At 42.5% G+C, this 13,224-nt stretch overlaps 1 protein-coding gene across 1 annotated transcript in view; it reads right to left on the minus strand.

Moving 5' to 3' along the window:
• The window catches only part of EPN3 (epsin 3), a 67,775-nt gene that overhangs the window by 20,507 nt on the left and 34,044 nt on the right, over positions 1-13,224 (minus strand). The window contains exons 4-5 of the mRNA XM_040435737.1: positions 5,718-5,798; positions 4,950-5,054 (exon numbers count right to left, since the gene is read on the minus strand). Coding sequence (XP_040291671.1) covers positions 4,950-5,054; positions 5,718-5,798 — 186 coding nt within the window. The remainder of the gene's footprint in view (positions 1-4,949; positions 5,055-5,717; positions 5,799-13,224) is intronic.

Here is a 13,224-nt window from a genome sequence, read left to right on the forward strand (position 1 = left end):
ACACTATAGGGAAAGGCTGGAAGTGCTTGTAGGCCAACACCTTTACCTATAGTGTGCAAGCACGGCGACCGCTGCTGGATTACACAATGGTCGTAACCACGGATACGTGCTGTGTATAATGTGATGGAAAAGAGTCAATATGGAGAATTACAATACATTAGTAAGTGCCTTGTATTAACTTTCTCTACATGATAAATGCCAATTGCTGAAGTGACACGACCCCTTTAAGTGTGCTACACTCAATAGGGTTAGGCATACATGTCTTGGTGTGTGCATTGAGTGTTTCCTATGTGTGATTGGTGTGTGCTATATATGTTCTATGTATCAGTGGTGTATGTGCAGTATGTGACATATGCATCAGTGGCATGTGAGCCATGTATAAGTGTCTTGTGTGCCACATGTGTCCAATGAGTGATTGGTGTGCGCTGCATGTGTCTTGTTTCTGACTGACGTAGGCCTCATGCACACGACAGTTGTTTTTTGCGTCCGCAAATTGTGCGTCCGCCCAAAAAAACTGATGCAGCAACCGTTTTTTTTGGAGGATCCGTTTTTTTCCACAGATCCCTTGTAATAAATGCCTATCCTTGTCCGCAAATGTGAAAAAAGTAGGACATGCACTATTTTTTTTTGCTGAAGGGAAACACGGACAACGGACGGGGAAAACAAACGGATGAACTATCAGCATTTTTTTGCTGACCCATCCTATCCGCAAAAAAACGGAACGGAGGCCGAGAAAAACAACTGTCGTGTGCATTAGGCCTTAAGTGCAGGATATCCACATATGTGTAAATTCTGTCACATGTAAGTTTGTGCATTTTGTTGTGAATGTCTTCCATCATACTTCATCTTTAAGATTTCTGTTATCACTGTAAGGGCTCATGAACACGACCGTTAGATGTTTTGCAGTCCGCAAATTGCGGATCCGCAAAACCTGGATACCAGGTATGTGCATTCCACATTATGAAGAACAGAACAGCCGGCCTCTAATAGAACAGTCCTATCCTTGTCTGTAATGCTGACAATAATAAGACATATCTACAGGGTGGGCCATTTATATGGATACACCTTAATAAAATGGGAATGGTTGGTGATATTAACTTCCTGTTTGTGGCACATTAGTATATGTGAGGGGGGGAAACTTTTCAAGGTGGGTGGTGACCATGGCGGCCATTTTGAAGTTGGCCATTTTGAATCCAACTTTTGTTTTTTCAATAGGAAGAGGGTCATGTGACACATCAAACTTATTGGTTTTAACGTAACTTTATTCTTTCATGAGTTATTTACAAGTTTCTGACCACTTATAAAATGTGTTCAATGTGCTGCCCATTGTGTTGAATTGTCAATGCAGCCCTCTTCTCCCACTCTTCACACACTGATAGCAACACCGCAGGAGAAATGCTAGCACAGGCTTCCAGTATCCGTAGTTTCAGGTGCTGCACATCTCGTATCTTCACAGCATAGACGATTGCCTTCAGATGATACGAGATGTGCAGCACCTGAAACTACGGATACTGGAAGCCTGTGCTAGAATTTCTCCTAGGGTGTTGCTATCAGTGTGTGAAGAGAGGGGGAGAAAAGGGTTGCATTGACAATCCAACACAATGGGCAGCACATTGAACACATTTTGTAAGTGGTCAGAAACTTGTAAATAACTCATGAAAGAATAAAGTTACGTTAAAACCAAGCACACCATTGTTTTTCTTGTGAAATTCCCAATAAGTTTGATGTGTCAAATGACCCTCTTCCTATTGAAAAAACAAAAGTTGGATTCAAAATGGCCGACTTCAAAATGGCCGCCATGGTCACCACACATCTTGAAAAGTTTCCCCCCTCACATATACTAATGTGCCACAAACAGGAAGTTAATATCACCAACCATTCCCATTTTATTAAGGTGTATCCATATAAATGGCCCACCCTGTATATTCTAGACCAGAGAAAGTATTTGCTAAGGAGCATTTAACTAGGAAAGGGGGGCAAAAGAGTGATAATCCAGCAGTCCGACTGCCCCCCGGAACAATGCCAGAAGATGCCAGCAGCACATAGGTTAAGAAATGACAAGCTCAGAGTCTTGTCTACAAATGCTCGCAGTTTAGGGAATAAGATCAATGAACTTAAGTCTATAATGGCATCTGAGAATATAGATTTAGTGGCTGTTACTGAGACATGGTTCAATGTGAGTAATGACTGGGATATAACAATAACAGGGTTCTCTCTTTATAGGAAAGACAGAGAAGGCAAGAAAGGGGGAGGGGTGGCTCTATATGTGAAAGATAGCATAACATCTAATTTAATACAAGGAAGCAAGACCAATTTAGAGTCAATTTGGGTTACCTTGCAGCTTGATATACATAAGGTAACTCGTGTAGGTGTGATATATAGACCACCTAGCCAAGTCAAAGAATTAGATGATCTACTAGTTGAGGAAATAGCTAAGGTGCGGCTCATGTTAAGTAGGTCACGTGAATATAGAATCGCATCCAGATTGGCCAGGCTTCTCTTTAAACACTCCCCACTTTGTCCAGATTAGCCGCTCCTCCTGACGAAGCAGATACACGAAATGCACGTAGAGGGGAAGGAGCCACCTGTTCCTCTTCCATTATTCTGAGGTAACATTAGTTCAGGCCCTTATTATTTTGTATGTATGATCCTCCGTTAGTATGTCATTCACATTATAGACCATAGTACAGCCTTGCTTGTTCAGGCCTTGGGTTTATTTCTAAATAGGGGGACACATTTAGCACCCTGTTAGTTACTTTAGGTTCACTCGTGCCTTCGGACATGTAATAGAGGTCATTGTCTGGTCTAGAATATAGATATAGCAGGATCAGAATGTATTGAACCAACTGTCAGTCTTTGTACACGTGTGCAAATTAGATGGCACCTTATTATTGACTCCCTACTGTATGTATTTAATGTATTTTAAGAATATTTAAATAAAGTTATATTTTTTAAAAGGGATATAATGTTACTCATTGGCGGTCCTGTCACTCAGCTCACTGCGCTCCGTCTCTCCCGCACTGAATGGTGAAGCAGGAAGACTTCTCCCAGCTCCACTATTCAGCCTTAAAGCACAGATCGCACTGTTGGCCTGTGTGGGTGGAGCCTGCAGCACAGAAATCTGCAAAAGCTCCGCCCACACAGTGCTGCAGAGCGTTCTATGCCTGCAGGGAAGAGAGGACTGTGAGCTTCAGGAACGGGACAAGGTGAGTAGCTATTGTGTTTTTTTATTTTATTTAACAGATGGGGCACAGAGGGCATTTCTACCATGGAGGGGGTACAGAGGGCATTACTACTACAAAGGGGGCACAGAGGGCATTATTACTACGACTAAGGGGGCACAGAGGGCATTATTACTACAAAAAGGGTACAGAGGGCATTACTACTACAAAGGGGGCACATAGGGCAATACTACTACAAAGGGGGCACAGAGGGCAATACTACTACAAAAGGCATTACTAGTATTAGGTGGGCACAATGGGCATTACTACTATGGAAGGGGCACAATGGGCATTACTACTATGGAAGGGGCACAATGGGCATTACTACTATAAATGGGATGGATACAATGGGCATTACTATTGTGGAGGAGGCACAATGGGCATTACTTCTGTGGAGGAGGCAAAATGGGCATTACTACTATGAAGGGGGCACAATGGGCATTACTACTATTAATGCGGCACAATGGGCATTACTACTATAAAGGTGCACAATGGGCATTACTGCTATGAAGGGGGCACAGATGGCATTACTACTATGAAGGGGCACAGAGAGCATTAATCTTGTAAAGTGGGTGGGCTTAACTGTTATGGGGCACTGAGTGGGCATTAATACTATGAAGGGTCACAGAGGGCATTATTACTGTTATGAGGGCACAGTGAGGGCATAAATACTCTGAAGGGGCACAGAGAGGGCATTACAACTGTGAAGGGGGCACAGAGAAGGCATTACTACTGTGAGGTGGGCATAATGAGGGCATAACTACTGTGAAGGTGGCACAATTAAGGGATAAGTACTTTAAAGGGGCACAATGTGGGCATAACTACTGTGAAAGTTGTACAGTGAAGGCATAACTACCTTGAAGGGGCACAATATGGGCATAACTACCATGAGAGGGCACATATCTGGACAAAACTACTGTGAAGGTTGTACAATGAGGGCAATACTACTGTAAGGGGGTAAAAAAAAAAAGATGTATTGGTGGGGGGTGCCATAGAAAGAACCCGCCCTGGGTGCCAAACACCCTAGGCACGCCACTGGTAAAGGATACCTCTCAATGCTTTTAACATTCCCTTTAAATAGTCATAAACTACGTTGTTATCCTGCTGAGATATTTTAGAGTCAGGCTCACTTGCTGCTCTTTCCGTTTAATATGGTCACGTCAGTACATGGCAGGGATTAGATATCTCACTAGGCACAGCATAAGCATGTATATCCTGTAAATCTTCCCATTAGTCAGATATATCATGGTCATGACTGTATTTAAAACAAATCGGACTAGTCAGATGCAAGTGCCTGTATATCAGGAGAGCGCGAGCAGCAGGAAAGTTTCACTAGTTCAGTATTTAACCGTATACTGCCTGATATACCACAATTATATAAAAAGTCTCAATCTCCAAACCAGTAGGCTATCCAGCTGAGGAGCAGGGGTGCACCTAGCCTTTCTGCTGCCTGAGGCAAAAACTGAAATGGCGCCCCCCTCCCCTTCCCCTTCCCAATGCTAATTTCTTAACCTAAGCCCTTCCCTTCAGCCCATGGCCCTTCGGCTGCCCCCCTCTTGCCCCTACCTGGTGCTGCCTGAGGCGATCGCCTCACCTGGCTTTATTGTGGTGCACCCATGCTGAGGAGACACTACAACCTCCACCATGTACTAGTTACTAGTACTTTACTGGAAACAATAGCCATGGCTCTGATTGGTTAGACAGATACATAGACAGATGTATTCTTACCTCATTTTTCTTTACAGTTTCCTTCTGATCATTGTCCCCTGTAAGTTGTGTCTCTATTAAAGCCCTCTCGATCAGCGATATTTCACCCTGTTTCACCTGCTGCTCCTAAATTAAGACCAGACTGTATCACAACCAAGACATGACTTTATTTATGTAGCAAGACATACGCAGACCACACACCACCTGCCTAATATTGTCCTATGACCATTCGAGGCATGGATTCCATAAAAACTCTGAAGGTATCTTGTAGGATCTGTCGCCAAGACGTTAGGAGCAGATTATTTCTTTAAATTGCGAGGTGCGGCCTTTGTTGATCAGACTTTTTTACAGTACAATTCACAGATCGATTCGATTGAAATCTGGGGAATTTGGAGGCCAAAGTCATCACCTTGAACCCTGACCCTGAAGATGCTCTGAACCAGTTGTCTAGCCATCATAATATGTTCCTTGTCAAAGTCACTCAGATCCTTACATTTGCCCATTCTTCCTGCTTCTAACACATCTACAAGAACAAACTGTTCCTTTTAAAACATCTACAAGAACTGACTGTTCCTTTTAACACATCTACAAGAACTGAGTAACTGCTCTCCACTCACTTCGGGGGTTCTGTTCTGGGGATTAGTAGGTATTCCAGAGGTGGGACCCGCACCTATCTGACACTGGTGGCATATCCAAATGATGAGACAACCCCTTCAATGTTCTTGTCTGACTTTAGCCTAAATGAATGTTATGACTGGAGTCCACTTACATAGTGTATATATTACATACCTTTTCATATTCCTCTTTACTCCGATTCAGTGCTGCTTGCAGTTGTAGTTCTTCTTCTTCATTCGGGGCTGAAGGGACTTTCTATAAAAGAAAAACATCACACAAACCTCTTAAACTTTCAAAAAAGACAGTACAAGACCAAAAGTTCTGAGATAACACAAAATGTTTAAATTTTTCAGACAATATTCAGCCTCTAGGCCTCCCACTGATCATGAGAGCAGGGTCCACGAATCCATTGTGTGATTGGATCATTGGTGACCAACGTTCCATCAACTCTCCTGGAACGTTTGGGAGTCTTCAGGAAAAAGGGGAGACCTCCCAGACTCTTGAAAGAGCTGGCAAATCTTCTGCACAGTGCATGGAAGGCTTCTTTCTCCCAGAAAGAAGCCCTCCATGAGATCTAATTGTATGTGGTAGCGAGATGCTACAGCCCCAGCATGTACACATGCTCTGAGGGGGATATGATGTCAAGGAGGGGTTTGGCCTATGCAGAAAAGGAGCAGGTTCTTGCCCATGACCCAGTGGTCAGACCCCATCAATCATACATTTATTACCTATCTTATGGATGGGTGATAAGTGTTGCTTACGGGGAAAAAAAACTTTAAGTTTGGATTGTCACAGAATTTTTGACTACAGGTATATGTTTATTTCATGTGCAGGAGGGCGGCAGCTGTCGCTATAGGATTATTCACAAATGGCACGTGTACTACTGCTGCATGTACTGACCTGGTCAATTTACAGTTAAAGGGGTTGTCCAGGATTAGAAAAAACATAGCTGCTTTCCTTCCAAAACAGTGCACCTGTCCATGCGTTGGGTCCAGTATTGCAATTAGACTCCAATGACGTGAAAGAGGCTGAGTTGCAATTCCACATAAACTCTGTGTACAGGTGTGGCGATGGTTTTGTAATCCCAGACAACCCTTTAACTGCAACTTGACCATCACAAGCAGGTGACGTCAGGCCAGATTATTGGAAGGGTAAAGAGGGGCAACTGCTCAGGGCCACCACTATGTAAGGGGACCCGTTTTTCTAGTTCCCTCAAGCTGTATTTAGGCACTCTCAGCAGCAAGACATAGAAATCGGAACTCTTTTCTCTTATTTGATTACTAGAAAAAAAATCCAGTAACTCAGGTCTATTGCCATAGAAGGACCCAGACACCTATGGCTGTAGTGACCTCTGGAGGTCATGCAACATATTTGATCCTTGTTTTCCACAACAAAGAACATCAGGGAAGAGTGGCCCCCATACATACAGAAATATCAGATCTTGTCCAAATTGGTGAAGGGTCACGCTGGCCTACCAGAGCTCCAGAGGATCCTCGTTGGGCACAGACTATGATACCATAGTGGGCCCCAAAAGTGGCAAGGAAGGAAGTGGATCCAGCGACTAAAATAACATAATCTTTATTGAAACATGTTCATGCGCTAAAACATGCGCTGTGTCTGACTGGTTTCGACCGTAACAACGGTCTTACTCATATACATAGATTACTAAAATACAAGCATGGAATATATATGCAATGTATCAGCTGTAGTCTTTGTAGCTTAATTGCTTGCAGTAATTACAAAGCACGTGTGCAGCACAATGACATCACTAATAACATCCTAAATTAGTTCATAATATAAGAAAAGTCAATTTATGAGGCGTATAAAAGAGTATCTGATCATAATACAAATAAAGAAAAAAGAAAATAATATATATTAGTAAAAATATGTATAAGTTAGTAAAAGGTTAATATATTTTTATGGAAATTTAGTTCTGTAGGGAAGTAGGAGATAAGCGTAAATATCCAATACGCTTCTCTTTCGATTTGACTCTTTCAATGCCAAATATACCTAGGGAGGCTATTTTTCCTCCGTGACAGTCACTGAAATGTTTGGATACACCTGATTGACTGGTTATTTTAGAAATATCATTGATGTGTTCAAGTATGCGCACTGAGTTTCCTAATCGTGCTACCAACCTAAAATTTATCACATAATGTGCAATGCACAACATAAATAACATAGTCTGAATTACAATGAATTTAATCCTTGATATTAAAACTAATAGCATGGTCATGATTAGCAAATGTTTTGCAGGGTGCACAGCCACATCTGTAGAAGTCTCTACAATGTAACCAAGTTTTATTTTTATTTTTAATTAATTCCCTAGGAATGCTAGGTGCTTTCTTGTACACAATTGTATATCCATGTAACAATGTATTTTGTCCTCAAATAAAATTGGGAGATATTTACATATTAGAGCTTTGATCTTATGATACAATGTACTATATTATTAACATATACACTCACCTAAAGAATTATTAGGAACACCATACTAATACGGTGTTGGACCCCCTTTTGCCTTCAGAACTGCCTTAATTCTACGTGGCATTGATTCAACAAGGTGCTGATAGCATTCTTTAGAAATGTTGGCCCATATTGATAGGATAGCATCTTCAAGTTGATGGAGATTTGAGGGATGCACATCCAGGGCACGAAGCTCCCGTTCCACCACATCCCAAAGATGCTCTATTGGGTTGAGATCTGGTGACTGTGGGGGCCATTTTAGTACAGTGAACTCATTGTCATGTTCAAGAAACCAATTTGAAATTATTCGAGCTTTGTGACATGGTGCATTATCCTGCTGGAAGTAGCCATCAGAGGATGGATACATGTTCTCATTCTGTTTACGCCAAATTCGGACTCTACCATTTGAATGTCTCAACAGAAATCGAGACTCATCAGACTAGGCAACATTTTTCCAGTCTTCAACAGTCCAATTTTGGTGAGCCCGTGCAAATTGTAGCCTCTTTTTCCTATTTGTAGTGGAGATGAGTGGTACTCGGTGGGGTCTTCTGCTGTTGTAGCCCATCCGCCTCAAGGTTGTGCGTGTTGTGGCTTCACAAATGCCTTGCTGCATACCTCGGTTGTTTCAGTCAACGTTGCTCTTCTATCAGCTTGAATCAGTCGGCCCATTCTCCTCTGACCTCTAGCATCCACAAGGCATTTTTTCCCACAGGACTGCTGCATACTATATGTTTTTCCCTTTTCACACTATTCTTTGTAAACCCTAGAAATGGTTGTGCGTGAAAATCCCAGTAACTGAGCAGATTGTGAAATACTCAGACCGGCCCGTCTGGCACCAACAACCATGCCACGCTCAAAATTGCTTAAATCACCTTTCTTTCCTATTCTGACATTCAGTTTGGAGTTCAGGAGATTGTCTTGACCAGGACCACAACCCTAAATGCATTGAAGCAACTGCCATGTGATTGGTTGACTAGATAATTCCATTAATGAGAAATAGAACAGGTGTTCCTAATAATTCTTTAGGTGAGTGTATATTGGTGTCAACAAAGTATGTGTGTATTGTAGGGGTATTTTTAAGTAATGATTGGTACTGTCCCCTTTTAATTCTGTTTAATACTCTGTGTGATAGTTTTCCCTGTAATGAAGTGGGTTAGAGATAGTAACCACCCCCCATTCTGCTGATAAGACCACATTCCTGAGTCATCTCAGAGACATGCGTGATGCACACTGGAGGAGGGGCTGATGAGAATAACTGTAGTCTACACTAACAATTAATGGGGATTCAACCAGGTACTTCATCCTAGGTAGGATGTAAGTATTGAACTGCCCTATCTCTTGTATACACTGGCATGGCGGTCATGTGTTATAACTTGGTAGACAGCCATGTGTTATAGCATGATTGACTGGATCCCTACCCCATATTTAGGCTAGTGATGTTTATTTACTTTTTATTATTCAGTATGTGATTTGTTTGTGTTATCGTATATTTATTCACTCAGCCTGCGTCAGCTTATTAATTCTCAAATCTTTTGAATTCACGTTATGTTACAACGTGAGGTTGAATTATGTTTCTTTTTTAGTTTTGAAGAATTCTCATATTTTTTTAATATTCAATAATAATTCTTGCCTAGTGAGTTGCGTTGTTTTCCCTGCCGCTCTTTCTAGCATCCAACGTGGATAACCTCTACTGGATAGTCTAGCATTGATTTGTTTTAACTCTTTGGTGTACAGTGTGTGACTACTACAATTGTGCTTTGCCCTTATATTCTCCCCTACTGGGATCGCTTTAAAGGTGGACATAGTGTGGTGTGTACGGGTATGGAGAATAGTATTACCTGCAGTAGGCTTCCTGTATGTACTGGAAACAATATTATGATTGGGTATACCTTCCAAACTGAGATCAAGAAAATATATTTTTTCCAGTTGCAAATTATGTGTAAATTTGAGATTGTATGTATTTTCGTTCAGATAACGTTAAAGATTGCATTATTTCATAAATAAAGATAATAATCTATATATAATAATAATATAATAATAATAATAATGTAATGACTAATTATATGTTCAATGCAAGGAATATCCAGGGAAACGTGTCACAGTGACCATTTAGAAAAATCCAGATTTACCAAAATTGGGATTTACTTGTTTGTGTGACTATGGAATGACTTCATTAGGCGGTGACTGAATTGAGCAATTGAAGGACTTTAGCTGACACACCGTACAAATGATTAGGTGACTACACAACTATATTTATAATGGTATAATTACAGTCATTATATTTACCACTTAAGGTTTCAAGGATGTTCCTATGTTGAAAAGGTACAGATATCATAGTAGTCAGATATTGCAGATAGGTGCGGATATCAGTACATATATTCTGTTGACAATTGACATCTAACAAATATGGGTTTCAGTAAGAGCACAGAGCCTTCCCCCACAGTGCACTGATTTGGGAAGGATATACATATAGGGGGTTAATGTATCAAAGTTCAACACCAGTTTACTAGTGTCAAAAAGTGGCAAGTTTTGGAACAAGTGTGGTCTTGCACCAAAATGTGTGACTTTTTGCCCTTTTACGCCACTCCCTTCACTTTTGAAACGTCATTGGAAAGTGGCATGGTTAGATATGCTAATGAGTTTCATGCCAGATTTATCACTAAGACTTTTGTTAAGTCGCAAAGTCATTCCAGAAGGGGGGGGTAAATGCACGTACTGTAAGATCTGACTGAAGCTAAAACTTTAGGGCCATTGGTGGGAGTTTTTCCGGACCTGCGCTCCAGTTTTCTGGCTTTAAAAAATTAGAAATGAGAGTTTTGTGACTTTTTGAGTTTATTGGCATAAAAATGTTTCCGACATTTTGCATTTTTCCACCATTCAATCCAGTTTGGAAAAATGGGTGGTATACTGGGCATGGTTCAGCCTGTCAAGATGATTTAGGCTACTTTCACACTTGCGTTAGGTGCGGATCCGTCTGGTATCTTCACAGACGGATCCTCACCTATAAATGCGATGCGCCGCACAGACCTGTCACTTACCAGTAGGAGGAGCACCGGCCGGCCACAGACAGCACATGTAAGTATAAGCTAAGTAACCATGGCAGCCAGGACTGCAGTAGCGTCCTGGCTGCCATGGTAACCGATCGGAGCCCCAGCGATTAAACTGGGACTCCGATCGGAAATGCCGCACCGCTGCCACCAATGATGGGAAGGGGGTTGTTAGCCTGTGGCCACTGCCACAAATGCTTTTAATACTGGGGAAGGAGGGAGGGGGGGCCGCACTGGCCACCAATGCTTTTAATACTGGGGAGGGAGGGACGGAGGGGCTGCACTGGCCACCAATGCTTTTAATACTAGGGAGGGAGGGAGGGGGGGCCGCACTGGCCACCAATGCTTTTAATACTGGGGAAGGAGGGAAGGGGGGGGGCCGCACTAGCCACCAATGCTTTTAATACTGGGGAGGGAGGGAGGGGGGGCCGCACTGGCCACCAATGCTTTCAATACTAGGGAGGGAGGGGGGTCTGGCCCCTGCTGCCTGGCAGCACCCGATCAGGGGGCTGAGATCTGCACAATTAACCCCTCAGGTGCGGCACCTGAGGGGTTAATTGTGCGGATCACAGCCCCCTGTAAGAGATCGAGTGCTGCCAGGTAGCAGGGGGCAGTTATGTACACAGTTCTTAGTATATTCTAACTTGAAGCGTCCCCATCACTATGGGAACGCCTCTTTGTTAGAATATACTATCGGATCTGAGTTTTCACGATCTAACTCAAATCCGATGGTATATTCTAACATAGAGGCATTCCAATGGTTATGGGGACGCTTCAAGTTAAAATATACCATTGGATTGGAGAAAACTCTGATCTGATGGTATATTAATAGGGACTCCTGTCTTTACATTGAAAGTCAATGGGGGACGGATCCGTTTGCAATGGCACCATATTGTGTCAACGTCAAACGGATCCGTCCCCATTGACTTGCATTGTAAGTCAGGACGGATCCGTTTGGCTCCACACAGCCAGGCAGACACCAAAACGCTGCAAGCAGCGTTTTGGTGTCCGCCTCAAGAGCGGAATGGAGGCGGAACGGAGCTAAACTGATGCATTCTGAACGGATCCTTATCCATTCAGAATGCATTGGGGATGAACGGATCCGTTCGCGGCCGCTTGTGAGAGCCCTCAAACGGATCTTACAAGCGGAACCCCAAACGCAAGTGTGAAAGTAGCCTTACACCAGATTTATCAAAGTCACAAATATTGTTGCAACATACTACAGTAAGGGTGCATTCTCATCACTGTTGTGAATGCCATTTCCTTCTGAGATCTGTTTTTAAGACGGGAAAAAAAGTCCTACACTCGCTGAATTGTATGGTAGCCGTCATGGCACATAACAGGTAGAATTTAGTGTTAGGAACCCGTCTTACAGAGATCGCCTTGACGTGCAGAAGACGGGCTCAAATAATTTTGTCCAAAATGATTTGCCAAGCATCTCTAACTTATTAGTATAGCACTTGAAATTATTATGCAATTTTGTACTTTATTTGGTTTGCAGTGAGCTGTTGCATTGCATGTTTTGTTTTACAGTGTTGTTCTCTGCCATAGCAACGTGCCCCTGCGCTTTGGGATGTGCTGACTGAACCCCTTTTTCTTTGCAGGAAAAAAAGTCCTGCATGCAGTACTTTTGTTTCCACCTAAGGCTACTTTCACACCAGCGTTTTTCTTTTCCGGCATAAAGTGCCGTCCTAGGGGCTAAATACTGGAAAAGAATTGATCAGTTTTATCCCCATGCATTCTGAATGGAGAGCAATCCGTTCAGGATGCATCAGGACGTCTTCAGTTCAGTCTTTTTTACTTTTCAGGATGGAGATAATACCACAGCATGCTGCGGTTTTATCTTCGCCCAAAAAACGGAACACTTGCCTGAATGCCGGATCCGGCATTTTTTCCCATAGGAATGTATTATGCATTCAAATTGCCGCATTGACGGATCCGGTATTCCGGTCTACGCATGCGCAGACCTTTTAAAATGTGAAAAAAATAAATACCGGATCCGTTTTGCCGGATGACACCAGAAAAATGGATCCGGTATTGCAATGCATTTTTCTGACTGATCAGGCATTTTTCTGAATACAGTTTGCCTGATCAGGTAGGCAGTTCAGGCAATGGAACTGCCTGCCAGAATCAAACAACGCAAGTGTGAAAGTACCCTTAAAAACAGA

The sequence above is a fragment of the Bufo bufo genome, chromosome 6 (genome assembly GCF_905171765.1).
Source record: "Bufo bufo chromosome 6, aBufBuf1.1, whole genome shotgun sequence".
Classification (NCBI taxonomy): domain Eukaryota; kingdom Metazoa; phylum Chordata; class Amphibia; order Anura; family Bufonidae; genus Bufo; species Bufo bufo.